Source organism: Protopterus annectens, chromosome 13.part0 (genome assembly GCF_019279795.1).
Source record: "Protopterus annectens isolate FY-2018-M chromosome 13.part0, PAN1.0, whole genome shotgun sequence".
Classification (NCBI taxonomy): domain Eukaryota; kingdom Metazoa; phylum Chordata; order Ceratodontiformes; family Protopteridae; genus Protopterus; species Protopterus annectens.
Window position 1 is genome coordinate 14261184 of NC_056747.1, and position 27858 is coordinate 14289041.

Sequence of the window (27858 nt, forward strand, 5' to 3'; positions counted from 1 at the left end):
ATAAATACTCTGGCAGACGAACTAAGCAGAAACCTCATGGATCCCCACAAGTGGAAATTGGATCCACAAGTCTTCAGCATGATAACAAGGAAATGGGGATGTCCAGACATGGATCTATTTGCCTCACCACACAACTGCCAACTAAAGAGATTCTGCACAAGGACTTATCACGGACAAGCATGGAAAGTGGATGCCCTATCTTTCAGCTGGAAAAACCTAACAGTATATGCCTTTCCTCCTCAACCTCTCCTCCCCAAGGTACTCCTAAAGGTCAGACAGGAGAAGCCAAAAATGATACTGATTGCCCACGCCAATACTGGTATCCAGTCCTAAGGAACGTGTCTCAATGCCCAGCCTGGACCTTACCTCAAGTGCCTCATCTACTATCCCAGCAGAACAATCAGATCCTGCTCAGCCAACTCAAGACCTTAAATCTGGCAGCATGGCGGGTAATGTAGTCATACAAAACTCACCTCTCACCAAAGCGGTGATGGATGTCATTTTGGAGGCCAGGAGGCCTAGTACTAGAAAATCCTATGCTGGAAAATGGAAGAGATTCTGTGCTTGGAACCAGGCACAAGGAATTGACACAGATGTACCAAATATTCCTCAGATTTTGCAATACTTGACTGAGATGCTGGACAAAGGCCTATCCTTTTCATCTATAAAAATTCATGCCTCTGCCATTTCGGCTCATTACAATACAGAGCCACCAATCTTTTCTCATCTGTTATTAAGGCAGTACCTCAGAGGGGCCAAAAATTTAAGGCCTCCAAGGAGATCACCAATACCTGCATGGGACCTCAATTATGTCTTAGAAAAACTCACCCTGCTTCCTTTTGAGCCAGCCGCTACAGCTGATATAAAGTTTTTATCTTGGAAAACAGCTCTGCTCCTAGCAATAACTTCTGCAAGATGAGTCTCCGCTACAGGCACTCATGGCTGTGGAACCTTTTATCATTTTTTATCCAGACAGGGTTTATCTGAGGACAAACCCGACATTTATGCCTAAGGTAATGTCCATTGTGGCCCTTAACCAAACTATTCATCTGCCTACCTTTTATCCAAACCCACAGAATAAGAGGGAGAAAATTCTGCATTCTTTGGACATACACTGACAGCTACGCTTCTATTTTAACAGAACCAAAGCTTTCAGAAAGACAGAGCAATTACTAGTGGCATATGCTGCAGGATCACAAGGAAAGGCTATCTCCAAGCACTATTTCAAAGTGGATAGGCCACTGCATTCGTTTCTGCTATTCACAACATGGCAAGCCAATGCCTAAGGGCATTAGGCCACATTCAACCAGAGCAGCAGCCACTTCAGCAGCCTTCCTCAGGGGAGTACCAACCAAAGATATTTTAGAAGCTGCTACTTGGAGTTCAGTGCACACCTTCACAAAGCACTATCACTTACCACTGTACTCTAAATCCAGGGCAGGCTTTGCCACTGCAGTTCTGCAGGGCCTAATAGCCGCTCCTAATGCTATTTAGCTCCAGCCTTCCAACCTTAGCTTTGAGATTCAACCCAATTGTAATGACTGCAACAGTAAAACACGAAGAACATAGTACAATTGTGTACACTTACCATAAATGTAGATGTCCGAGTGTATTCACTGTTGCAGTCCAGGTTACCCACCCGCCATCCCCCATTTCTTTGCTGGATCTTATCTGTACTTCTCTATTCTATACAACCTATGTGGTGTATTTGCTTGTAGATGAAGACAAAATATTTACTTTGGTGCATGCATGTTTTATTGGCATATTTTTAGCCTACCCTTTTGGGGGCACCTGACATCTGGGGCAAGAAAAACTGAAGAAAATGGCATCGGCTGCATCTTTTATACCCCTGGCGCACTGACGTCAGGGAAGAGGCGACAGCAACCGACGCCGGACCTAGACTTTGGAATTCAGGCCGACTGAGGGTAGCCTGCCAGCAGGATAACCCAGTTGTAATGACTGCAACAGTGAATACACTCGAACATCTACATTTATAGTAAGTGTACACAACTGTACTTTGCGGCTCCAAATGTCTCCATCTCTTCCTCCTCCGACTACACTTAGTTCAGAGCCAGAGACCATGGATGCGCTGATAGTAGAACCGACCGCACCAGTCACCTCCTCTTTGGTTCCGACATTGGCTCCGATCACCTTGATTGTTCCTTCCATCGAGAGATCTGGGCTCTGAAGCTCTCTCATCAGCTCCAAGGGGAGAAGTGGCATCGGACCCTTGTCCGACCCAGCTCTCCCTCTCGGAGCTTCGGCGCAGGTGAGCTCAGCTCCCACATCAGCCTCGGAGCTGTCGCTCTCGAAGCGGAGAAGGACTTCCATCTCTTCAGAGACTGAGTTTTCTTTGCCTGGGGGTCAGGATGCCTTCGAGGTCACGGAGTGTGCTGTCCCCTGAAACAGCCCTACTATCAGCCCCATCGGCTCCTTCTCTTGTGGTGCCTGTGCCAAGCTCTGCTCCTCTGGCCCAGAAGTGTAGGGAACCTATGCCCCAGGACACCCCATTGGGTGACCCCTCTTCTTCCGAGGCCTTCCCTGATCACTCAGAGAAGCCTCCCTGGAAGAAGTGCAAGATGAAGCACCTAGACTCTTCTGAGTCTGTCACCTCAGATACAGACCTGGATGAATCGGAAGGGTCCCCCGGGTCCCCCTCAGAAGATGTTTCCTTTTCGGATATCCTTGAAATGCTTAGGCAGAGGGGTGGTAGGTCTTCCCTAGCCCCTACCGAGGACGAGTCTGTATACCTGGAGGCATTTGGTTCCTGACCCTCCACCTCCTGGGTGTCTCCACCTTTCGATCCACTCATGTCTGTAGTGGCTCGAAAGGCTTGGTCAGCTCCGAATTCTGTGGAACCTACTCCAAGGAGACCAAATAAATTCATTACAGCCCCCCAGACCAAACAATTTCTCGCTAAATGTGTGCCAGTTGATGCCATGGTGGTAACAGCAGCCACCAAGAAAGAGTTAGCAGAAACTTCTTCGTCTGTCCATCCATCAAACAGAGTCTAGGACGATGAACAGGTATGGGAAGCGAGTGTTTTCCTCAGCGACCTTATCCATGAGGTCCCTGAATTATATCTCTCATTTTACACAACTTCAAAGGGATCGCCTAAAAGAGCTTGGAGATGCCCTACAAGATCCTACAGCTGAGGGAGCATCAGCCAAAATAGCTTCCCAGCTTGCGACTCTTAATTCAATAGTCAACTCCTCCATGAGGCTGATTTCCTATGTAGCTGATGGAGCAAGCAAAGCCGCAGGTACAGGAGTGGCTCTCAGGAGACATGCTTGACTGCGGCTGTGTCAATTTGCGGAACCCTTTTGAGCGTCCTTCACAAATACTCCCTTTGATGGTTCCTTGCTTTTTGGGCCTCAGGTGAAAGACACACTTACCAGGTGTGAGCAGGAAGGCAAGACTCTCTCTGCCGTGGGAGTCCATTTTTCCACTCCTAACAGACCTTATCCCAAAGGTCAGAGGGGTGGAAAGATGTGGTTTTGAAAGTCACAGGGACCCTTGCCTGACACTCATGGTGATTTTTCCCCCAGGGTCAGAGGGGGAAACAACAACAATAGCAGACGCCACCCTTGTGGCAGAGGGAGACTGTAAAGTCAGGGTGACTGAGAAACTTTCTCTGCCAAACCCTTCCAGCATCCCTGACGGGTTGCCTGACTGCTCACCTCTGGAGGCAGTCAGGGGAAGACTTTCCCTGTACCCAAAAGCCTGGCAAAATATAACTAGAGACAAATGGGTACTATCTATCATATCCGGAGGTTACAAAATCCCCTTCCATCAACCCCATCTAAAGTCAAAAAAGTCCATCCCAGATGTCCCACCCAGTCTGAGGGATCAAGCAGTTATTCAAGTTTCAAAACTGCTAGACAATAAAGCCATTCAGGAAGTCTCCACAGACCAACTAGGATCCGGAACTTAAGATTCTTTTTAGTACCAAAAAAGACAGGGGACTGGAGACCAATACTGGATCTCAGCAGATTGAACAAATCTGTACAAAAAGAAAAGTTCCGGATGGCAACATTGCAGTCCATTCTCCCTTTTCTGGGTCAGGACAACTGGATGTGCTCCATAGATCTTCAGGATGCGTACTACCATATCAAAATGGACAGACTCTCCAGGAGATTTCTTCACTTCCTGGTAGGGGGCCAGTCATTACCAGTTCAGAGCTCTGCCCTTTGGTCTCACCATAGCCCCCAGGGTGTTCGCCAAATGTATGGCAGTAGTCACGGCTCACCTGAGACGTCAAGGATTCCAGGTGTTTCCCTATCTGGACGACTGGCTCCTAACTGCTACCACCAGGCATCAACTCTTAGAGGCACAGGATTATACAATATCAACCTGCACCCAACTAGGCATTACAGTAAATTTAGAAAAATCTGCCTTGTTGCCCTGTCAATCTGTTACATCTATAGGAGCAGAATTAAACACAAAACAGATGTTTGCAAGGTAAAGAGAGTTTTCTCTATTCACCAACAAGTGTCATTTCTAATGCAGAGCAGAAAGATCCAAGTCAGACATGTCCTGCAAGTTCTAGGCTCCATGGCAGCTGCCATTCTTCTTGTACCATTAGCGCGTTACCACATGAGAGTCCTTCAGTGGCTTTTCTTCACGCAGTGGTCCTTCCAGGAACTACCCATGTCTCACATGATCCTGATTACAGAAACATGCAAAAGACACCTCTCTTGGTGGATGGTCTCCCCACTGGTGACTCGGGGCAGACCTTTCATTCAACCCCCTTCGGTAGCCACAGTGACCACGGACGCCTCCCTGATAGGGTGATTTGGGGCATTATCTAGGCAGGACAGTCCAAGGCATGTGGCAACCTTACGAGTACCATCTGCATATCAATGGCCTAGAGATGAGAGTGGTGCTCCTAGCGTTGCAAGCTCTTCAAGACTCTCTTCCTTCCGGGACTATTGCGATCCAAACAGACAACATGTCAGTTGTGTGGTACATCAACAAGCAGGGAGGGACCAGGTCCTACCCCTTGTGTCGAGAAGCCCTCAGGCTATGGCAGTGGGTGATTTCCTCCCAACTTTTTCTGACAGCAATGGACATCCCTGGGAAATCCAATGTAATAGCGGACAGGCTCAGCAGGGCTATCCTCATGCCTCACAAGTGGTCTCTGAATCAGGAAGTTGCGGACCTTATCGTCCGCAAATGGGGCCAGCCTTGCTGCTATCTATTTGCCACCCCCCACCCCCAACAACAAATGCAGCAGCTACTTCTCCCTGCTTCCTCCTCCAGGTCAAACTCTCAGGGATGCTCTATTCCACGACTGGCCTCAGGGACTCCTTTATGCATTTCCCCCTAATTCCAAGACTCATACAGAAAGCAAAATCGTTGAGTTGCAAAATGATCCTCATTGCCCCCCTGTTGGCCTCAACAGATATGGTTTCCGTTCCTGCACCTCCACCTTCTAGACCAGCCTTGGGTTCTGGACCCACTGCCAGATCTGTTGATTCATCAGTCAGGCGGGTTACACCAATCCCTTCAGACTCTCATGCTCACGGCTTGGTTTCTCCACTTCCTACCTTAGCCAGGTTTCCAAGTATCTCCCCAGCAGTTCGTGATATTATTGTTTCCTTTAATAAGTCAACTACGAGAAAGACTTATGCTAGCAAATGGAAAAGATTTTCTTACTGGGCAGAATCTAGAAACTTGTATCCCTTTTCAGCCCCAGTCCATCAAATTCTAGAATTTCTAGCAACGCCTTTTCAGTTAGGTGCGGCTGCTGCTACCATCAGGGTTCAACTGGCTGCCATATCTAATTTCCATATTGGCATTCTTAATTCTATCATAATGTCTCATACGCTCTGCAAAGCCTTCATGAGAGGAACATCTCTTCTTAGACCCCCAGTGAGGGATCCACCTCCTCCTTGGGATCTCAGTTTAGTTTTGATTTCTTTGATTCTGCCTCCCTTTGAACCAGCAGCTTCATGTCCCTTAAAATTTCTTTCTTGGAAAACAGTCTTTCTGGTTGCTATTACCTCAGCTAGACGTGTTTCAGAACTCCAAGCTCTCTGTGTTCGTCCTCCTTATATGGTGTTTCACAAAGACAGAGTTTCTCTGAGAACCAACCCATCCTTCATACCAAAAGTCTGTTCAGAAAACAATTTAAATCAATCCATCGATCTCCCCGTCTTCTTTCCAAATCATAGCAACAAGGCAGAATACAGTCTTCACCAACTGGATGCACATAGATAATTACATTTTTACCTCCATAGGACTAAAGAGCTAAGAAAGGCAGACCAATTATTTCTCTCCTATGCTCACAATAAGCAAGGCCTTGCAATTTCTAAGGTGACCTTATCCAAATGGTTATCTGACACCATTGCCTTTATTTATCAGTTAAGGCATAAACATCTACCAGCAAAACCGAATGGTCATTCTACTAGATCATTAGCCACTTCTGTAGCCTTTCAGTCTAAATTGCCCATAGGCTTAATTTGTGCAGCTACCACTTGGGCAAACCCTCCTAACTTTATCTCTTATTACAAAGTGGATGTGGTCTCCCGGAGCAGGGCTTCCTTTGGTTCCACTGTTCTGAAGAGTCTGTTCCAATGAGCCACCCGGGGTCTTTACGTGCTAGGGACGCTGTCCCAAACAGCAAGAACGAAGACAAGATGGGACAACTTAACATAAAGAACTTATGTACGTACCATAACGTTCCATGTTAGTTGTCCTTCATCTCGCCTTCCTTCTTGCGTCCCCCCTCCTTCCCCCTTCCTGGAGGATTGAGAGGAGCTCACTATGGTTTCACTGGCTGATTTCTTTTTTTTTTTGGTTCACATGCCAGGTAATTTTATGACAGTTTACTCTGATCTTTTATTTTGGTAAATCAGTTTTAGGTTACTGGTTACTTTATATGTCTAGTGTGCACTATCTCAAACGAGATCTGGGTAGCTGACGCTGGGCATTCTGGGATAAGGTAAATAGCTCTCGAGCTATAGAAGTAGACCGAGTCGGATCCCAAACAGCAAGAAGGAAGGTGAGATGAAGGACAACTAACATGGAACGTTATGGTAGGTACATAACTTCTTTTTACAAGATATAACTTTATAGAATTGTCCAGATGTGTAGTATGTGGTTATAGATAATTTTAGTCGTTCTGACAACATATACATAGCCTATGAGTAGATAAAGTGTATAAAAATGAGTGTAGGTAGTACAATGTATGACGTCAGATGTTATAGTGCATGGAAAATAAAATCTTGGTTTCATTTAGGAAAATAATTGCAGAATTAGTGAGAGAGTTAAGAAGAATAGAGATATTACAGATTGAACAGTAGCTTAAGGATATTGTATAGAAACAGAGAAAGAGTTGGGCGAGACTTAGGATCTTGCAGTTTGTGAAGGATTGAGATGTGATAGAAGAAGAGAAGGCTGAAAAAAGTGTGGAAGAAGATAACGAGATGAGCATTGGGCAGGATGCACACAGGAACAGAGCCATGAGTTTTTTAGATGATTTTTTTAAAGAGGCTTTATAGCGGGTTAGGTCAGGCATAGACCTGGTAGCAAGAGGTATTGAATTCCATATATTAGAAGACAGAATATGAATGCAGAGAGTGACCTGGATTTTTCAGGGTTTTGAGATAGCTAAGAGATTTTTGTCTTCTGATCGTAGGGATCTAGTTGGAGTGTAAGGTGTGACTAGGTTGGCTAGCTCAGGGCAGGCAGTAGGCTTGGAAAAAAAAGGTTGTGCAAAGTGGATAGCTGAATGAACGCAAGTTAGTTGGGGAGTTCAAGCCAGTTTAGTTCTAGTAGCAGTTTACAGTGGTGTCTGCGATATTTAGAGTTTGTGGCAAACTTTGCAACTTTGTTGTAGCACTGTTCCATCTTGCTTAGGGTAGAAGTTTGTAAATTAGTTAGGATAGGGGCACTGTAAAGAAGCGAAGTAAGTAAAAAGGTTTTTGCTAGGGAAACTTTGATTGCTGTAGTTAAGAAATGTTTGTTTCTATACAAGAGTCCGAGTTTTTGATGAGTTTTCTTTATATTTTGCTGTATATGGTGGTCGAAGAAAAGTTTGTCAATGATTACTCCTAGAAGTTTAGTTTCCTGCACTATTTCTGTGACAGTATTGTCAGATGCAAGGATGTTGAAATGATCGGTGACAAGGGGAGGTCTTCTTTAGATTAAGAAAGAGGTGAGCATTTCCTTAGCCAGGATTCGACTGCAATTAAGGACTGTTGAGTTTTTGAAAGCAGTTCTGGCATTGATTGAGCTGTACAGAGTATGATGGAATCATCAGTGTATTGAATAAGGGGTCCAGAGTGGGAGGAAGTGTGAAGGTTGTTAGTGAAAATGTTGAAGAGTGGGGGTCCAAGGATGGAGCCTAGAAGAACTCCAGTAGGGTTGAGGAGAAAGGGTGAGAGTTCTTCGGACCATTTCAGTCCTTGTTTATGATCCTCAAGGTAGCTCTGATACCATTTTACTGTGTTATGTGAGAAGCATGTGTTAGAACAGTGTGTTCATTAGTAGGGGGTGAGAGACTGTGTCAAAGGCCTTCGAGAGATCAAGGGATACTGAGGCTGTATAGCATCCTGCATCTCTGGCCTTGTTCACAGTGTCTGTAAAGGATAGTAGGGCTGTAGCTGTGCTGTGGCTGGGTCGGAAACCATGTTGGGTTTGGGTTAAAAGGTTGTTTTGCAATAGGTATTGCATTACCTCTGATGGATACCTCTCTCGAGAATTTTGGATATGGTTGACAAGATGGATATAGGACAGAAATTGGTTGGTTCAATAGAGGTGCCTCCTTTGTGGATGGAGGTGATGTGAGGTTGTTTCCATGTGGATGATACTTCTGAGTCGGATAAAGACCTGTTTATAAGGATACTAATTGGGTAGGCAATTGAGTTGGTAGTCAGTTTGAGGTAGTGTGGTGGGAGATTATCAGCCAAGGTGGAGCAGGGTTTGTTTTTGTAGCAGTTTCTTTATGGTGTCTGTGGGTATGGGCTGAAATGAAACTAGGGTTTGTGTGACATTTTGTTGAGCAGGGGGGTTATTAATGACAGGGTTAGAGATGGTAGGTGGTCTAGGATTGGTCCCTAAATAGGTTGAAGGGTGGGGCGGGGTCCATTGTTAGGGGTGTTAGTTAGTAGGTCTCCTATTGATTTTATGAAGTGCTTCTTAAAGTTTTCGGCTGTTTGTGATGGAGGAGTATTAGGTGATGGAGCGTGATCTCTATTTGTCCTGAGGTTAAGTAGAGCAGATACTAAGTACCAACATTTTTGGGTTGGTTTCATGCTGGAGTTAAAGCTAGGAATAGTATGATTTCTGATCCTCGTGAACTGCTTTTGTAACTTTGTTACGTCGTGTTTTGAAGCTGACATGATTTTGTTCGTTTTTGTTAAGTTTCCAGGTTTTGTAACTTTGTTACGTAGTGTTTTGAAGCTGACATGATGTTGTTCGTTTTTGTTAAGTTTCCAGGTTTTGTAACTTTGTTACGTAGTGTTTTGAAGCTGACATGATTTTGTTCGTTTTTGTTAAGTTTCCAGGGTTTCCAGGCTAGATCCCTTTGCTTCATCAGGTGTTTACATTCCTGAGTCATGGGGCTGGGTTCTTTTTGATTCTTTTCATGAGTGGGGGGCTAGAGTATTAAGTATGTGAAGCAAGGTGTTGTTAAAGTATAGTACTGCATCATTAACGGGGTAGTAGTTTAAGGGGTATCCAGTCTATTTCATGTGGGAGATTGTTGAATTTATGCTCACAAAAATTAGTTGAATTCGTAACCAATTATATGTTGTGTACTCTTAGTTGTTGGTAATTTGTTCTAAGGGCATAAGCTGGCAGATGATTCCTCAGGGAAATAGCGTACTGGAAAAGAGATAATTGGTGGGGTGGGATACTAGGATCCAGTCTAGGGTGGATTGGCAGTAAGATTGTTGCTGTATCGTGTTGGACGATTGATAATTTGTGAAGAAACATAAAGATTGACTTTGTTTATGGGGGAGTTGGAAGCAGTGATCTGCCAATCTGTATTTATGCTGCCTAAGATTATTATTTTGTGATTTATTGTTTGGGGTGTCCAGGATAATATGTCTTCTAACACTGGTATGTTGTGACCTGGTGGGATATATGTTACTGTTATACAAATTCTTCTTGTGTTGAGGTTCAAAAAAGAGATCAGTACCTCAGCAATAGAAAAGACGGGTGTATTACTGGTATAGGGTGTGATATCGAGTTCAGAGGGATATGGAAGGGCTGTCCCTCTCCCTTTCTTTTTAGGCCTATCTCGTCTGGTTATTGTGAAGTTTGGAGGTATTATTTCCACGTTTCTACATTGGGGTATAGCCATGTTTCAGTCAGGGCTATTATGTCTGATTTATTTTGATCCATCTAGGCATACAGTGGGGCTATTTTATTACATACACTTCTTAGGTTCAGTGTTAGTATGTTTAAGCCTTTGGGGTTACTTTTGGGGTTAGGATTAAAGGTTGGGCCTGGGTAAGGATGTATGTCTCCACTTTTGAGTAGATAGGTGATGAAGAATGAGTACCATGGGATGTGTTTTTTATACATAGGTGATGGTACTGGTGTCAAGTGTGGTTTCATAGGAGGTGAGGAGGCCAATTTGTGGCTTGAATAATATGGGAGGGTATAGGGGAAAAGTTGGGAGGAGATATATGAGAAGATGTGTTGTTTATTGGGGCAATGGTTAGAGGAAGTTATTGGTGTGTGGGTGTATGTAAGGATATCGTTATAGTGAGGCTGAGAATTAAGAGTAAAGATGCTAGGGAGGTTAAGAGGAGCATGTGTAGTATGAGGGGGAGTTACAGATAGCAGAAGTGATGTTTATATGTTAGAATGAAATATCAGGTGTAATTAGAGATGTATGTCATCTAGTGATATGTGATCAGCTTAAGGTAAGGTTGGAAATGTGTTGTCTTCAGGGTGGGCTTTGACATTTGGTTAGGTGTTTTGTCTTGAAATTTGTGATTGGGGGAGATGTGATTGGTCAACAGTAAACGTATGGTGCAATATTAGTTTCATGTGTGCGTTAATAGGTGGAATAAAAAATAGTAGCAGGAGAGAAGTGGTAAGCCTGGCGCTACAGTAAGATAGGGAGGCCGGAAGTATGGTAAGATGCACAGAATTATAGCAGGGCAGCTGGAGCTACAGTAAGATAGGGAGGCCGGAAGTATGGTAAGATGCACAGTTATAGCAGGGCAGCTGGAGCTACAGTAAGATCAGTAAGATAGGGAGGCCGGAAGTATGGTAAGATGCACAGAGTTATAGCAGGGCAGCTGGAGCTACAGTAAGATAGGGAGGCCGGAAGTATGGTAAGATGCACAGTTATAGCAGGGCAGCTGGAGCTACAGTAAGATAGGGAGGCGGAAGTATGGTAAGATGCACAGAGTTATAGCAGGGCAGCTGGAGCTACAGTAAGATAGGGAGGCCGGACGTATGGTAAGATGCACAGAGTTATAGCAGGGCAGCTGGAGCTACAGTAAGATAGGGAGGCCGGAAGTATGGTAAGATGCACAGAATTATAGCAGGGCAGCTGGAGCTACAGTAAGATAGGGAGGCCGGAAGTATGGTAAGATGCACAGAGTTATAGCAGGGCAGCTGGAGCTACAGTAAGATAGGGAGGCCGGAAGTATGGTAAGATGCCCAGAGTTATAGCAGGGCAACTGGAGCTACAGTAAGATAGGGAGGCCGGAAGTATGGTAAGATGCACAGAGTTATAGCAGGGCAGCTGGAGCTACAGTAAGATAGGGAGGCTGGAAGTATGGTAAGATGCACAGAGTTATAGCAGGGCAGCTGGAGCTACAGTACGATAGGGAGGCCGGAAGTATGGTAAGATGCACAGAGTTATAGCAGGGCAGCTGGAGCTACAGTAAGATAGGGAGGCCGGAAGTATGGTAAGATGCACAGAGTTATAGCAGGGCAGCTGGAGCTACAGTAAGATAGGGAGGCCGGAAGTATGGTAAGATGCACAGAGTTATAGCAGGGCAGCTGGAGCTACAGTAAGATAGGGAGGCCGGAAGTATGGTAAGATGCACAGAGTTATAGCAGGGCAGCTGGAGCTACAGTAAGATAGGGAGGCCGGAAGTATGGTAAGATGCACAGAGTTATAGCAGGGCAGCTGGAGCTACAGTAAGATAGGGAGGCCGGAAGTATGGTAAGATGCACAGAGTTATAGCAGGGCAGCTGGAGCTACAGTAAGATAGGGAGGCCGGAAGTATGGTAAGATGCACAGAGTTATAGCAGGGCAGCTGGAGCTACAGTAAGATAGGGAGGCCGGAAGTATGGTAAGATGCACAGAGTTATAGCAGGGCAGCTGGAGCTACAGTAAGATAGGGAGGCCGGAAGTATGGTAAGATGCACAGAGTTATAGCAGGGCAGCTGGAGCTACAGTAAGATAGGGAGGCCGGAAGTATGGTAAGATGCACAGAGTTATAGCAGGGCAGCTGGAGCTACAGTAAGATAGGGAGGCCGGAAGTATGGTAAGATGCACAGAGTTATAGCAGGGCAGCTGGAGCTACAGTAAGATAGGGAGGCCGGAAGTATGGTAAGATGCACAGAGTTATAGCAGGGCAGCTGGAGCTACAGTAAGATAGGGAGGCCGGAAGTATGGTAAGATGCACAGAGTTATAGCAGGGCAGCTGGAGCTACAGTAAGATAGGGAGGCCGGAAGTATGGTAAGATGCACAGAGTTATAGCAGGGCAGCTGGAGCTACAGTAAGATAGGGAGGCCGGAAGTATGGTAAGATGCACAGTTATAGCAGGGCAGCTGGAGCTACAGTAAGATAGGGAGGCCGGAAGTATGGTAAGATGCACAGAGTTATAGCAGGGCAGCTGGAGCTACAGTAAGATAGGGAGGCCGGAAGTATGGTAAGATGCACAGAGTTATAGCAGGGCAGCTGGAGCTACAGTAAGATAGGGAGGCCGGAAGTATGGTAAGATGCACAGAGTTATAGCAGGGCAGCTGGAGCTACAGTAAGATAGGGAGGCCGGAAGTATGGTAAGATGCACAGAGTTATAGCAGGGCAGCTGGAGCTACAGTAAGATAGGGAGGCCGGAAGTATGGTAAGATGCACAGTTATAGCAGGGCAGCTGGAGCTACAGTAAGATAGGGAGGCCGGAAGTATGGTAAGATGCACAGAGTTATAGCAGGGCAGCTGGAGCTACAGTAAGATAGGGAGGCCGGAAGTATGGTAAGATGCACAGTTATAGCAGGGCAGCTGGAGCTACAGTAAGATAGGGAGGCCGGAAGTATGGTAAGATGCACAGAATTATAGCAGGGCAGCTGGAGCTACAGTAAGATAGGGAGGCCGGAAGTATGGTAAGATGCACAGAGTTATAGCAGGGCAGCTGGAGCTACAGTAAGATAGGGAGGCCGGAAGTATGGTAAGATGCACAGTTATAGCAGGGCAGCTGGAGCTACAGTAAGATAGGGAGGCCGAAAGTATGGTAAGATGCACAGAATTATAGCAGGCAGCTGGAGCTACAGTAAGATAGGGAGGCCGGAAGTATGGTAAGATGCACAGAGTTATAGCAGGGCAGCTGGAGCTACAGTAAGATAGGGAGGCCGGAAGTATGGTAAGATGCACAGAGTTATAGCAGGGCAGCTGGAGCTACAGTAAGATAGGGAGGCCGGAAGTATGGTAAGATGCACAGAGTTATAGCAGGGCAGCTGGAGCTACAGTAAGATAGGGAGGCCGGAAGTATGGTAAGATGCACAGAGTTATAGCAGGGCAGCTGGAGCTACAGTAAGATAGGGAGGCCGGAAGTATGGTAAGATGCACAGAGTTATAGCAGGGCAGCTGGAGCTACAGTAAGATAGGGAGGCCGGAAGTATGGTAAGATGCACAGAGTTATAGCAGGGCAGCTGGAGCTACAGTAAGATAGGGAGGCCGGAAGTATGGTAAGATGCACAGAGTTATAGCAGGGCAGCTGGAGCTACAGTAAGATAGGGAGGCCGGAAGTATGGTAAGATGCACAGAGTTATAGCAGGGCAGCTGGAGCTACAGTAAGATAGGGAGGCCGGAAGTATGGTAAGATGCACAGAGTTATAGCAGGGCAGCTGGAGCTACAGTAAGATAGGGAGGCCGAAAGTATGGTAAGATGCACAGAATTATAGCAGGGCAGCTGGAACTACAGTAAGATAGGGAGGCCGGAAGTATGGTAAGATGCACAGTTATAGCAGGGCAGCTGGAGCTACAGTAAGATCAGTAAGATAGGGAGGCCGGAAGTATGGTAAGATGCACAGTTATAGCAGGGCAGCTGGAGCTACAGTAAGATAGGGAGGCCGGAAGTATGGTAAGATGCACAGTTATAGCAGGGCAGCTGGAGCTACAGTAAGATAGGGAGGCCGGAAGTATGGTAAGATGCACAGTTATAGCAGGGCAGCTGGAGCTACAGTAAGATCAGTAAGATAGGGAGGCCGAAAGTATGGTAAGATGCACAGAGTTATAGCAGGGCAGCTGGAGCTACAGTAAGATAGGGAGGCCGGAAGTATGGTAAGATGCACAGAGTTATAGCAGGGCAGCTGGAGCTACAGTAAGATAGGGAGGCCGGAAGAATGGTAAGATGCACAGAGTTATAGCAGGGCAGCTGGAGCTACAGTAAGATAGGGAGGCCGGAAGTATGGTAAGATGCACAGAGTTATAGCAGGGCAGCTGGAGCTACAGTAAGATAGGGAGGCCGGAAGTATGGTAAGATGCACAGAGTTATAGCAGGGCAGCTGGAGCTACAGTAAGATAGGGAGGCCGGAAGTATGGTAAGATGCACAGAGTTATAGCAGGGCAGCTGGAGCTACAGTAAGATAGGGAGGCCGGAAGTATGGTAAGATGCACAGTTATAGCAGGGCAGCTGGAGCTACAGTAAGATAGGGAGGCCGGAAGTATGGTAAGATGCACAGAGTTATAGCAGGGCAGCTGGAGCTACAGTAAGATAGGGAGGCCGGAAGTATGGTAAGATGCACAGAGTTATAGCAGGGCAGCTGGAGCTACAGTAAGATAGGGAGGCCGGAAGTATGGTAAGATGCACAGAGTTATAGCAGGGCAGCTGGAGCTACAGTAAGATAGGGAGGCCGGAAGTATGGTAAGATGCACAGAGTTATAGCAGGGCAGCTGGAGCTACAGTAAGATAGGGAGGCCGGAAGTATGGTAAGATGCACAGTTATAGCAGGGCAGCTGGAGCTACAGTAAGATAGGGAGGCCGGAAGTATGGTAAGATGCACAGTTATAGCAGGGCATCTGGAGATACAGTAAGATAGGGAGGCCGGAAGTATGGTAAGATGCACAGAGTTATAGCAGGGCAGCTGGAGCTACAGTAAGATAGGGAGGCCGGAAGTATGGTAAGATGCACAGTTATAGCAGGGCAGCTGGAGGTACAGTAAGATAGGGAGGCCGGAAGTATGGTAAGATGCACAGAATTATAGCAGGGCAGCTGGAGCTACAGTAAGATAGGGAGGCCGGAAGTATGGTAAGATGCACAGAGTTATAGCAGGGCAGCTGGAGCTACAGTAAGATAGGGAGGCCGGAAGTATGGTAAGATGCACAGAGTTATAGCAGGGCAGCTGGAGCTACAGTAAGATAGGGAGGCCGGAAGTATGGTAAGATGCACAGAGTTATAGCAGGGCAGCTGGAGATACAGTAAGATAGGGAGGCCGGAAGTATGGTAAGATGCACAGTTATAGCAGGGCAGCTGGAGCTACAGTAAGATAGGGAGGCCGGAAGTATGGTAAGATGCACAGAGTTATAGCAGGGAGTGAGATTGAAGGTGAGGGAAGGAGGGGGAAAGCAGATAACCGTGGTTCAATAAAAGTAGGTAAGGTATGAATGTGATGTGGGTGTGGACAAGGTAGAGTTAGTTGTATATAATTGGAGAATGGAAATTAGAGGGAGTGGTTTGCTGGGGAGAGGCCCTGGGTGTGGCTGGGATATGGGGGCAGGTAGGGGAGTGGAGTCAACAGAGTGGGAAGAATTTATTAGAACACCCCAGACATTCTAGTCTGAAATTTATCATTCTGGACTGTGTGGAGATGGATGAGCTTGCGGTGTGTTGGGAAAAAAATAATTATGCTGGCAGTTAAAATTAAATGCATTCAGAAAGCCAGGACTTAACTAATATTACTCTATTGAGTGTGTGTTGAATTTATGTAAGCTGCCACACAATCTGTAAAGTTTTTTAGGGAATTTTTTAGGAATATTTTTATGTACTAAAAATAGTCACACATTTTTTATGTTGCTATTACCATATAATATTGGTATAATTCCATTTGCCATACTGACGGACACTCATGCAGACACCTGCACACTTTTATACATTACTAGTTTACTTCATCCACTGTTTCCGTATTTTTTCTTCTAGTTTTAATTGCATAAACATGTTTTTGGGGACATGAAAACAGTCAATACTGCGGTGGTGGTGCTGCGGTAGTGTTGTCACCTCACAGTTAGACGTTGCCCGTTCGATTCTCATTTAGAGCGTCTTCTGTGTGGCAACATGCGTCAAGGGGCATTCCTTCGTTGAAGGTTGTGTGTTAGGCCCGGCAAGCCAGCACGTCAAAATCTACTGCCAATCATTAGCGGACCGGAGTTCCGCTGTGGCGACCCCTAACTGGGAAAAAGCCGAAAGAAACAAACAAACATGAAAACTTTCATGGCAGTTTTTTTTCTTTTTGCAAAGCACTGACATTTTCTCTGAGCTGTTAATACGTTAGTTTTTATGCACACTAATACACATGGATGGATATTTATTAGGTATTGTTTGACAGATGTATTTTTTATATTTATAGTGTTCTAGTTTGTTTGTGGTTAGATAACTGTGTGTTTTTTCTTGATTTTAGTTCTTGTCACAGACCTGAAGAAGGCTTTATTGCATTAGTTAGCCGAAATCGATTTTAGTTAAGTCTTTTTATGTATACATTTTATGTATATTTTATGCTTTTCTTAATACCTGATCTTAGAATGTGGGTAGCAAATAGATAGGTAATGTTTTCCTTTACTAGGATTTAGTTTGACCTAATCAGTAGTAGTGTGTGTGTGTGTGTGTGTGTGGGGGGGGGGTGCACTTGCTGTTCGAAAATACACTTTTTACTGCCCTGTTTATATTGTTTGCCATGAATAGGCTGGTTTTAAAATTAAACAATAAGTATATTTTCCACACCTACTTTGAAGTATATAAAAGATGTAGTTTTGATTTTTTGTTACTGAGAATCGCTTGTATGTGATGAATAAAAGCTTGTATATTTCGAACACTACCTGGGTTTCATGATTTTTGGAGATTATTGTGGCTAAGCTCATCAATGAAGTTTTAAGACCACTAGTTTCTCTGTTTATTTTTTTTTTATAGTATTTTAATACGTGTGTGTGTGTGTGTGTGTGTGTGTGTGTGTGTGTGTGTGTGTGTGTGTGTGTGTGTGTGTGTGCATGCAAACATATAAGTACAGGTGTGTGTGTGTGTGGTTATGTACATAAAATATATGTGTATGTGGTATCTGCTTCTGTGATACATAGAAAGATTGACTGACTAATTGTATTTACCTCTGCCCATGCATGGGTATATTCTGAAGTTTAGAATGGCAGGTGGGAACTTAAAAAAAAAAAAATCATGTGATTTTAAAATGCTGAAGAACATATCTGAAACCAAACCAAGAAAATTTAAACATTACATCTCAGTTGCTCCTGTTGTTAAACTTAAAGATGATACACAAGCTTATTGGATGATGTAACTATTTATTCTTTTTTCATTTTTTAAAAGTTGCTTCTTTGGAACTGTTTCATCCTGATGAAGTTCCATTCTGTTAGGAAAAAAACACTCAGAGTTATATTTGGATTACGTGCTGGTCTCGGTGGTGATTTGGTTACATATGTGTAACCAATTACATTGTTTCAGAGTCTGGTGCATTCCACACTTGGATGTATAATGCAAAAATGCAGGTGAATGTTCTTCTAGACTGGAGCACTGCAAGTCATTTCTCATGTATTTGTTTTCTTTTTAGGAAAAAGTAAGCTGTCTTGAAGGTGCGCATGAGTTTATCTCTGCAGTGGGTTTTGAAAGAAAGACATTGCCTGTGCCAGACCAAGGTAATTAAATCATAAACTGTATACCAGAATCATAAATTAGAGAAACTTTCTGATGTAGTAAGACTTGTAGTTTCAAATGTCCTTACTTTTGATGAAAAATGAAAGTGAAATCCGTAAAGCACTGATCCGGTTTTCCAACCTGCAGCCTCAACAGTTTACAGGACAAAATCACAGATTAGGAATAAGGACAAGTAGTCAGAATGTCCAGTCCTGGCCCCCGCTCTTATGGCGAAATTTAGCAAAAGTAAATAGTCTTCTTTCCAGAGGGGAACAATTTCCAGTAAGGGTTTAAGCAGATCTTCATTCAGTGATGGGCAAGCATTCTTCTCTGGTTCTAAACTGACAATTGAGCGGCATAAATAGTATCGTTCCAAGGTAGGTACCAGGTCTGTCTATGTAGAGGTGCTTTGGCCAAGGTAGGTACCAGGTCCATCAATGTAGAGGTACTTTGGCCAAAGTAGGTACCAGGTCCGTCTACGTAGATGTGCTTTGGCCAAGGTAGGTACCAGGTCCATCAATGTAGAGGTACTTTGGCCAAGGTAGGTACCAGGTCCGTCTATGTAGAGGTGCTTTGGCCAAGGTAGGTACCATGTCCATCTAAGTAGAGGTGCTTTGGCCAAGGTAGGTACCAGCTCTGTCTATGTAGAGGTGCTTTGGCCAAAGTAGGTACCAGGTCCATCAACATAGAGGTACTTTGGACAAGGTAGGTACCAGGTCCGTCTACGTAGAGGTGCTATGGTTGGTGGAAATACTAAGCCACCGCTTGTATAGCCAATAGAAAGGGGTTGTACATGGTGTCGCCATGTTACCCTGAACTTACAAAGTCTTGTATCATTTATATCATTTTACATTTTAACAGTGTTGGTCTCTCTCATAAACAGTACGGTAAACCACATCATGTAAACTGGATTTAGGTCTGATTAAGCTCTTTTAAGGGTAAAAGCACTCATCTCTTTGTTTTTCAATAAAGAATTTAGATTTCTAAACAAGTTAGAATTGCTTGATTAATCTGAAGCCTCGGCTGAGCTTGTTTACAGTGCATGTTTCTTTTTTCCTGATATTTTTTAGGATTCTCTGCCAGCAGCTTTGTTGCTTACAAGTGCCAGTTAGTTTTGCCTGTGGTCTTTCTGTGTGTGTGTGTGTGTGTGTGTGTGTGTGTGCGTGTGTATGTATGTATGTATATATATATATATATATATATATATATATATATTAGCAAAAAGTCCAAATGATGGAGGCAAAATTATGAATAAAACTTCCAAAATTTATTGTGTTAGTGCTTTCGTAAACCAGTTACTTCATCAGACACATAAGATAATATAACAGCTCATCTTCTCAGTATATATACTATAACAATTAATCAATTAAAATAAACTTTAGGTTTCCCTCCAAAATCTCTTAAAGAAACATACAAAATATATGAAAAAATATATGAATGGATCTAGTACATATGCTCGAATGCATAAACCACCGAACATGAAATACACGAACAGAAACCACCGAAAACACTAAACAACGAAAATACATTCCACCGAATCACCAGTCACCGAACTTAGTATAGCGCAGTTAAGTACTAATGTATTGATTTACAGCAGTCCGCTTGATATAAATTACAACAATCCAGGTGAAGTGTTAGAAGTATACAAACAGACATGGCTGATATGTGTAGGCTATCACCTGGTGTCCTGGGACAAGCTTACAAAACTAAAACTTCGCAACGAGGTGGAGAAATACTGATTCTAGAGGGATATGTCTACCAGTTAGAGAAGAAAAGTAAAAGCCGTAAATACTGGAACTGCAAATACAAGATTACCGGCAAATGTGGAGGTAGAGCAATTACTACTCCTGTAACAGATGGTGAAGAGCTTGTAAAATCTGTTGAACATTGTCACACAGATGAACCACAAGAAGTGGAAAAATACAGGATTAGAGCGGAGTTAAAGCAAAGAGCTTCCCTTTCTAGGGATACATCTTGTGTTATAGTGGATGATGCTGTAGCCTCCACTTCCTTAGAGTTTGCACCGTATTTGCCCAATAGACGTTCAATGCTTCAAACTATTAAGCGTGTTCATTCTAAAGGGAGAAGTACTGTAAAGTCTACTGAAATTGATTTATGTCAGTTTGCTGAATCACAATTCCCCCTTAAATCGGTGTCTTCTTAAAACAGTCCTGCGAAGATATCAGTAATAACATCAAGGTACTAGTGCTGAAACAGTCCTGCGAAGTTATCAGTAATACCACCAAGGTACTAGTGCTGAAACAGTCCTGCGAAGATATCAGTAATAACATCAAGGTACTAGTGCTGAAACAGTCCTGCAACGATATCAGTGACAACATCAAGGTACTAGTGCTGAAACAGTCCTGCGAAGATATCAGTAACAACATCAAGGTACTAGTGCTGAAACAGTCCTGCGAAGATATCAGTAACAACATCAAGGTACTAGTGCTGAAACAGTCCTGCGAAGATATCAGTAACAACATCAAGGTACTAGTGCTGAAACAGTCCTGCGAAGATATCAGTAATAACATCAAGGTACTAGTGCTGAAACAGTCCTGCGAAGATATCAGTAACAACATCAAGGTACTAGTGCTGAAACAGTCCTGCGAAGATATCAGTAACAACATCAAGGTACTAGTGCTGAAACAGTCCTGCGACGATATTAGTAACAACATCAAGGTACTAGTGCTGAAACAGTCCTGCGAAGATATCAGTAACAACATCAAGGTACTAGTGCTGAAACAGTCCTGCGAAGATATCGGTAACAACATCAAGGTACTAGTGCTGAAACAGTCCTGCGAAGATATCGGTAACAACATCATGGTACTAGTGATGAAACAGTCCTGCGAAGATATCAGTAACAACATCAAGGTACTAGTGCTGAAACAGTCCTGCGAAGATATCAGTAATAACATCAAGGTACTAGTGCTGAAACAGTCCTGCGAAGATATCGGTAACAACATCAAGGTACTAATGCTGAAACAGTCCTGCGAAGATATCGGTAACAACATCAAGGTACTAGTGCTGAAACAGTCCTGCGAGGATATCAGTAACAACATCAAGGTACTAGTGCTGAAACAGTCCTGCGAAGATATCAGTGACAACATCAAGCTACTAGTGCTGAAACAGTCCTGCGAAGATATCAGTAACAACATCAAGGTACTAGTGCTGAAACAGTCCTGCGAAGATATCAGTAACAACATCAAGGTACTAGTGCTGAAACAGTCCCGTGACGATATCAGTGACAACATCAAGGTACTAGTGCTGAAACAGTCCCGTGACGATATCAGTGACAACATCAAGGTACTAGTGCTGAAACAGTCCTGCGAAGATATCAGTGACAACATCAAGGTACTAGTGCTGAAACAGTCCTGCGAAGATATCAGTAACAACATCAAGGTACTAGTGCTGAAACAGTCCTGCGAAGATATCAGTAACAACATCAAGGTACTAGTCCTGAAACAGTCCTGCGAAGATATCAGTAATAACATCAAGGTACTAGTGCTGAAACAGTCCTGCGAAGATATCAGTAACAACATCAAGGTACTAGTGCTGAAACAGTCCTGCGAAGATATCAGTGACAACATCGAGGTACTAGTGCTGAAACAGTCCTGCGAAGATATCAGTGACAACATCGAGGTACTAGTGCTGAAACAGTCCTGCGAAGATATCAGTAACAACATCGAGGTACTAGTGCTGAAACAGTCCTGCGACGATATCAGTAACAACATCAAGGTACTAGTGCTGAAACAGTCCTGCGACGATATCAGTAACAACATCAAGGTACTAGTGCTGAAACAGTCCTGCGAAGATATCAGTAATAACATCAAGGTACTAGTGCTGAAACAGTCCTGCGAAGATATCAGTAACAACATCAAGGTACTAGTGCTGAAACAGTCCTGCGAAGATATCAGTAACAACATCAAGGTACTAGTGCTGAAACAGTCCTGCGAAGATATCAGAAACAACATGAAAGTACTAGTGCTGAAACAGTCCTGCGAAGATATCAGTAATAACATCAAGGTACTAGTGCTGAAACAGTCCTGCGAAGATATCAGAAACAACATGAAGGTACTAGTGCTGAAACAGTCCTGCGAAGATATCAGTAACAACATCAAGGTACTAGTGCTGAAACAGTCCTGCGACGATATCAGTGACAACATCAAGGTACTAGTCCTGAAACAGTCCTGCGAAGATATCAGTGACAACATCAAGGTACTAGTGCTGAAACAGTCCTGCGAAGATATCAGTAACAACATCAAGGTACTAGTGCTGAAACAGTCCTGCGAAGATATCAGTAACAACATCAAGGTACTTGTGCTGAAACAGTCCTGCGAAGATATCAGAAACAACATGAAGGTACTAGTGCTGAAACAGTCCTGCGAAGATATCAGTGACAACATGAAGGTACTAGTGCTGAAACAGTCCTGCGAAGATATCAGTGACAACATCAAGGTACTAGTGCTGAAACAGTCCTGCGAGGATATCAGTAACAACATCAAGGTACTAGTGCTGAAACAGTCCTGCGAAGATATCAGTAATAACATCAAGGTACTAGTGCTGAAACAGTCCTGCGAAGATATCAGTAACAACATCAAGGTACTAGTGCTGAAACAGTCTTGCGAAGATATCAGTAACAACATCAAGGTACTAGTGCTGAAACAGTCCTGCTAAGATATCAGTGGCAACATCAAGGTACTAGTGCTGAAACAGTCCTGCAAAGATGTCAGTAACAACATCAAGGTACTAGTGCTGAAACAGTCCTGCGAAGATATCAGTAACAACATGAAGGTACTAGTGCTGAAACAGTCCTGCGAAGATATCAGTGACAACATCAAGGTACTAGTGCTGAAACAGTCCTGCGAAGATATCAGTAACAACATCAAGGTACTAGTGCTGAAACAGTCCTGCGAAGATATCGGTACCAACATCAAGGTACTAGTGCTGAAACAGTCCTGCGAAGATATCGGTAACAATATCAAGGTACTAGTGCTGAAACAGTCCTGCGAAGATATCAGTAATAACATCAAGGTACTAGTGCTGAAACAGTCCTGCGAATATATCAGTGACAACATCAAGGTACTAGTGCTGAAACAGTCCTGCGAAGATATCGGTGACAACATCAAGGTACTAGTGCTGAAACAGTCCTGCGAAGATATCGGTGACAACATCAAGGTTCTAGTGCTGAAACAGTCCTGCGAAGATATCGGTAACAACATCAAGGTACTAGTGCTGAAACAGTCCTGCGAAGATATCGGTAACAACATCAAGGTACTAGTGCTGAAACAGTCCTGCGAAGATATCGGTAACAACATCAAGGTACTAGTGCTGAAACAGTCCTGCGAAGATATCAGTAACAACATCATGGTACTAGTCCTGAAACAGTCCTGCGATGATATCAGTAACAACATCAAGGTACTGGTGCTGAAACAGTCCTGCGAAGATATCAGAAACAACATCAAGGTACTAGTGCTGAAACAGTCCTGCGAAGATATCAGTAATAACATCAAGGTACTAGTGCTGAAACAGTCCTGCGAAGATATCACTAACAACATCAAGGTACTAGTGCTGAAACAGTCCTGCGAAGATATCAGTAACAACATGAAGGTACTAGTGCTGAAACAGTCCTGCGAAGATATCAGTAACAACATCAAGGTACTAGTGCTGAAACAGTCCTGCGAAGATATCAGTAACATCAGGGTACTAGTGCTGAAACAGTCCTGCGAAGTTATCAGTAACAACATCAAGGTACTAGTGCTGAAACAGTCCTGCGAAGATATCAGTAACAACATCAGGGTACTAGTGCTGAAACAGTCCTGCGAAGATATCAGTAACAACATCAGGGTACTAGTGATGAAACAGTCCTGCGAAGATATCAGTAACAACATCAAGGTACTAGTGCTGAAACAGTCCTGCGACGATATCAGTAACAACATCAAGGTACTAGTGCTGAAACAGTCCTGCGAAGATATCGGTGACAACATCAAGGTACTAGTGCTAAAACAGTCCTGCGACAATATCAGTAACAACATCAAGGTACTAGTGCTGAAACAGTCCTGCGAAGATATCAGTAACAACATCAAGGTACTAGTGCTGAAACAGTCCTGCGAAGATATCAGAAACAACATCAAGGTACTAGTGCTGAAACAGTCCTGCGAAGATATCAGTAACAACATCAAGGTACTAGTGCTGAAACAGTCCTGCGAAGATATCAGTAACAACATCAAGGTACTAGTGCTGAAACAGTCCTGCGAAGATATCAGTAACAACATCGAGGTACTAGTGCTGAAACAGTCCTGCGAAGATATCACTAACAACATCAAGGTACTAGTGCTGAAACAGTCCTGCGAAGATATCAGTAACAACATGAAGGTACTAGTGCCGAAACAGTCCTACGAAGATATCAGTAACAACGTCAAGGTACTAGTCCTGAAACAGTCCTGCGAAGATATCAGTAACAACATCAAGGTACTAGTGCTGAAACAGTCCTGCGAAGATATCAGTAACAACGTCAACGTACTAGTGCTGAAACAGTCCTGCGAAGATATCAGTAACAACATCAAGGTACTAGTGCTGAAACAGTCCTGCGAAGATATCAGTAATAACATCGAGGTACTAGTGCTGAAACAGTCCTGCGAAGATATCAGTAATAACATCGAGGTACTAGTGCTGAAACAGTCCTGCGAAGATATCAGTAATAACATCGAGGTACTTGTGCCGAAACAGTCCTGCGAAGATATCAGTAACAACATCAAGGTACTAGTGCCGAAACAGTCCTGCGAAGATATCAGAAACAACATCAAGGTACTAGTGCCGAAACAGTCCTGCGAAGATATCAGTAACAACATCAAGGTACTAGTGCTGAAACAGTCCTGCGAAGATATCAGTAACAACATCAAGGTACTAGTGCTGAAACAGTCCTGCGAAGATATCAGTAACAACATGAAGGTACTAGTGCTGAAACAGTCCTGCGAAGATATCAGTAACAACATGAAGGTACTAGTGCTGAAACAGTCCTGCGACGATATCAGTAACAACATGAAGGTACTAGTGCCGAAACAGTCCTGCGAAGATATCAGTAACAACATCAAGGTACTAGTGCCGAAACAGTCCTGCGAAGATATCAGTAACAACATCAAGGTACTTGTGCCGAAACAGTCCTGCGAAGATATCAGTAACAACATCAAGGTACTAGTGCTGAAACAGTCCTGCGAAGATATCAGTAACAACATCAGGGTACTAGTGCTGAAACAGTCCTGCAAAGTTATCAGTAACAACATCAAGGTACTAGTGCTGAAACAGTCCTGCGAAGATATCAGTAATAACATCAAGGTACTAGTGCTGACGACAGATGCTCATTCACATGACTTAACGTTGCAAACATATGGTTAATGGATGGCACTTACTTCAAACGAGGTGCAGAATGTCGTCAGCTGTACACCATTCATAGTGTTGTCAAGTATGGTGCTCAAAGCAGAAGTGTACCCCTTATGTATTGTTTCATGAATATAAAGTCATTACGTGCATACAGCCTAATTTGGAGATGTATCTTTCAGTTTTTCACTGATCGTAAACTAAATGTTAAAATCCCATTCGTGCTGTGTGACTTTGACCCTGCAGCCATTCAGAGTGAAAACCGCAACATTAATGGAGTGGTATGCAAAGGTTGTTTCTTCCATTTCGGAAGAAACATTTGGAGGAAGATTCATTGTTTAGGGCTGGCTTCATTATACAACTCAGATATTCATTTCCAACAATGTGTTAAGCAACTGACAGCATTAGGTTCATAGGTTCATAGGTTCATACTAGGCTATCTGCCCGAGGGCATTTACAAGCCTAGCCCATAGTTTTGTGGCTTACGCCACCCCTTTAGTATGGGGAACTATACCCATTATTTTGCTGTGCCTCTGTTGAGCAGTGACACTGAGGTAATCCCTGGGGTATATCTGCGATCTCCCATCCATTGGTCAAGATTTCTCTTGAACAAGGCCAGCGAGGTGCTCTGCCTCACATATACCGGGATTTTATTCCACAGCATAGGGAGTCTTTGGGTGATGAATCTATCCCTCCAGCACGTCCTATTAATAGCCGTGTCGAGGTTTAAGTCTCCCGCCCTTGTGGCTCTGACGGATCTAGATTTTTGAGGTGAAGCATATTCATCAAATCTGGGTTTGACATGGCCTTGTATGTTAGGCAAAGGTCACCTCTGAGCAAGCGGTGGCGACTGAATAGAGCTGGAGTTCTTTCAGTCGGGCAGCATAGGACAGATGTTTGAGACCCTTTATCCTTTTGGTGAGGAACTTTTGTGGCCTCTCCAGCTGCTGCAAGTGTCGGGTCAGATACATTCCGAATGGGGCATTGTACTCAATCATTGGTCTGATGAGTGATGAGTATAGGAGACTATGACCTCCCTTGATCTAGATGAGAATCCCTTCATGATAAGGTGGGCAATGTAGAAGGTCTTCCTAACTACTTTAGCTACATGGGTGTCGAATGACAGACTACTATCAACCTGGGTCCCCAGGTCCCTGATAACTTCTTCTGTACTCAGTGGATTGCCACCTATTTGGTAGCTAGGGGTAACCTTGTTTTTCCCGAAGGGTATGACTATGCATTTTTGGCATTTAACTTTAGGCCATGGCTCTGGCACCAGTTATCCGCTTCTGTGAGACCCTTCTGAAGGATATCTGTGTCAGATGTGTTTTCTACTATGGCGCCCAGTTTGCAGTCATCTGCAAACTTTGTCAGCCATAACCCTCCTGTGTTTGCTTGTACTTCGGAAAAGTAGATGCCAAACAAGAGTGGGCCCAGGACTGAGCCCTGTGGTACACCACTTGTGACAGGCTTTGAGTCTGACATGGCGCCAGCAACTCTGACCCTGTGGGTTCTGTCACTCAGCCAGTTTGCAACCCATCTTGTGATGTATGGGTTAACATTTAAGCTGATGAGTTTTTCAATGATACCCGAGTGGGGTATTGTATCAAAGGCCTTCGCCAGATCGACGTAGGCTGTATGGACTGCCTTTCCCTCATCAATGGCTTTGGTGACTGTTTCGAAAAAGTCAACCAAGTTTAGAAGGCATGATCTGCCTTTGACAAAGCCAAACTGGGATGGATCCAAAGTCTGCAAATTCCCTATGTCTTTATTTATGAGGTCCATTATGATCCTCTCCATGGCTTTGCAGATAAGGCTTGTGAAGCTAATGGGCCGGTAATTTCCAGGGTCGGTGGAGGCACCGCCTTTGTGAAGTGGGACCACAGTTGCAGTGCGCCACTCCCTGGGTACGTATCCAGAGGTAAGACTATGATTAAACAGCTGTCCTAGCTGTGGGTTTAATTCCTCGTTGAGTTCGTGGAGCACACAGCCGGGGACACCATCAGGTCCCATGGATGCTGTGTTTTTTGCTTTGCCGAGAGCAGTTCTCACTTGGGCGTTGGAGATGTTTGGGGGCTGCAATCGCTTGGTATAGATATCTCTCCTTTTGGGGTGGAGGGGGGGGAGAAGTTTGCACTGAACCTGTCAGCCAGTATGTTGGCAATGTCTGTAGGATCAGTAATCTTCACATCACTTTGAACTAGTTCTGAGCATATCTGGGAGTTTCCTCCCAGGTTTCTAACATAGCTAAAGAAGGCCTTATGATTGTCTTTTGAGTCTTTAGCTATTTTTCTCTCAAAATTTGCTTTGGATGATTTTATGAGAGCTCTTAGTTTTTTACTTATAGTGATCAAGGGTGTCTTACCTTTTAAGGATTTTGCTCTATCTTGTAGTAGCTTCCTCCTTTTGTTGTAGAGTTTGTTTATGGCTGGG

The 27858-nt window shown here is 44.1% G+C and overlaps 1 protein-coding gene across 1 annotated transcript in view; it reads left to right on the plus strand.

The window, feature by feature from the left end:
* Nucleotides 1–27858, plus strand: part of UBXN6 (UBX domain protein 6) — a 1665022-nt gene that overhangs the window by 1185479 nt on the left and 451685 nt on the right. The window contains exon 7 of the mRNA XM_044090584.1: nucleotides 17969–18053. Within this exon, the coding sequence (XP_043946519.1) occupies nucleotides 17969–18053 (85 nt within the window). The remainder of the gene's footprint in view (nucleotides 1–17968; nucleotides 18054–27858) is intronic.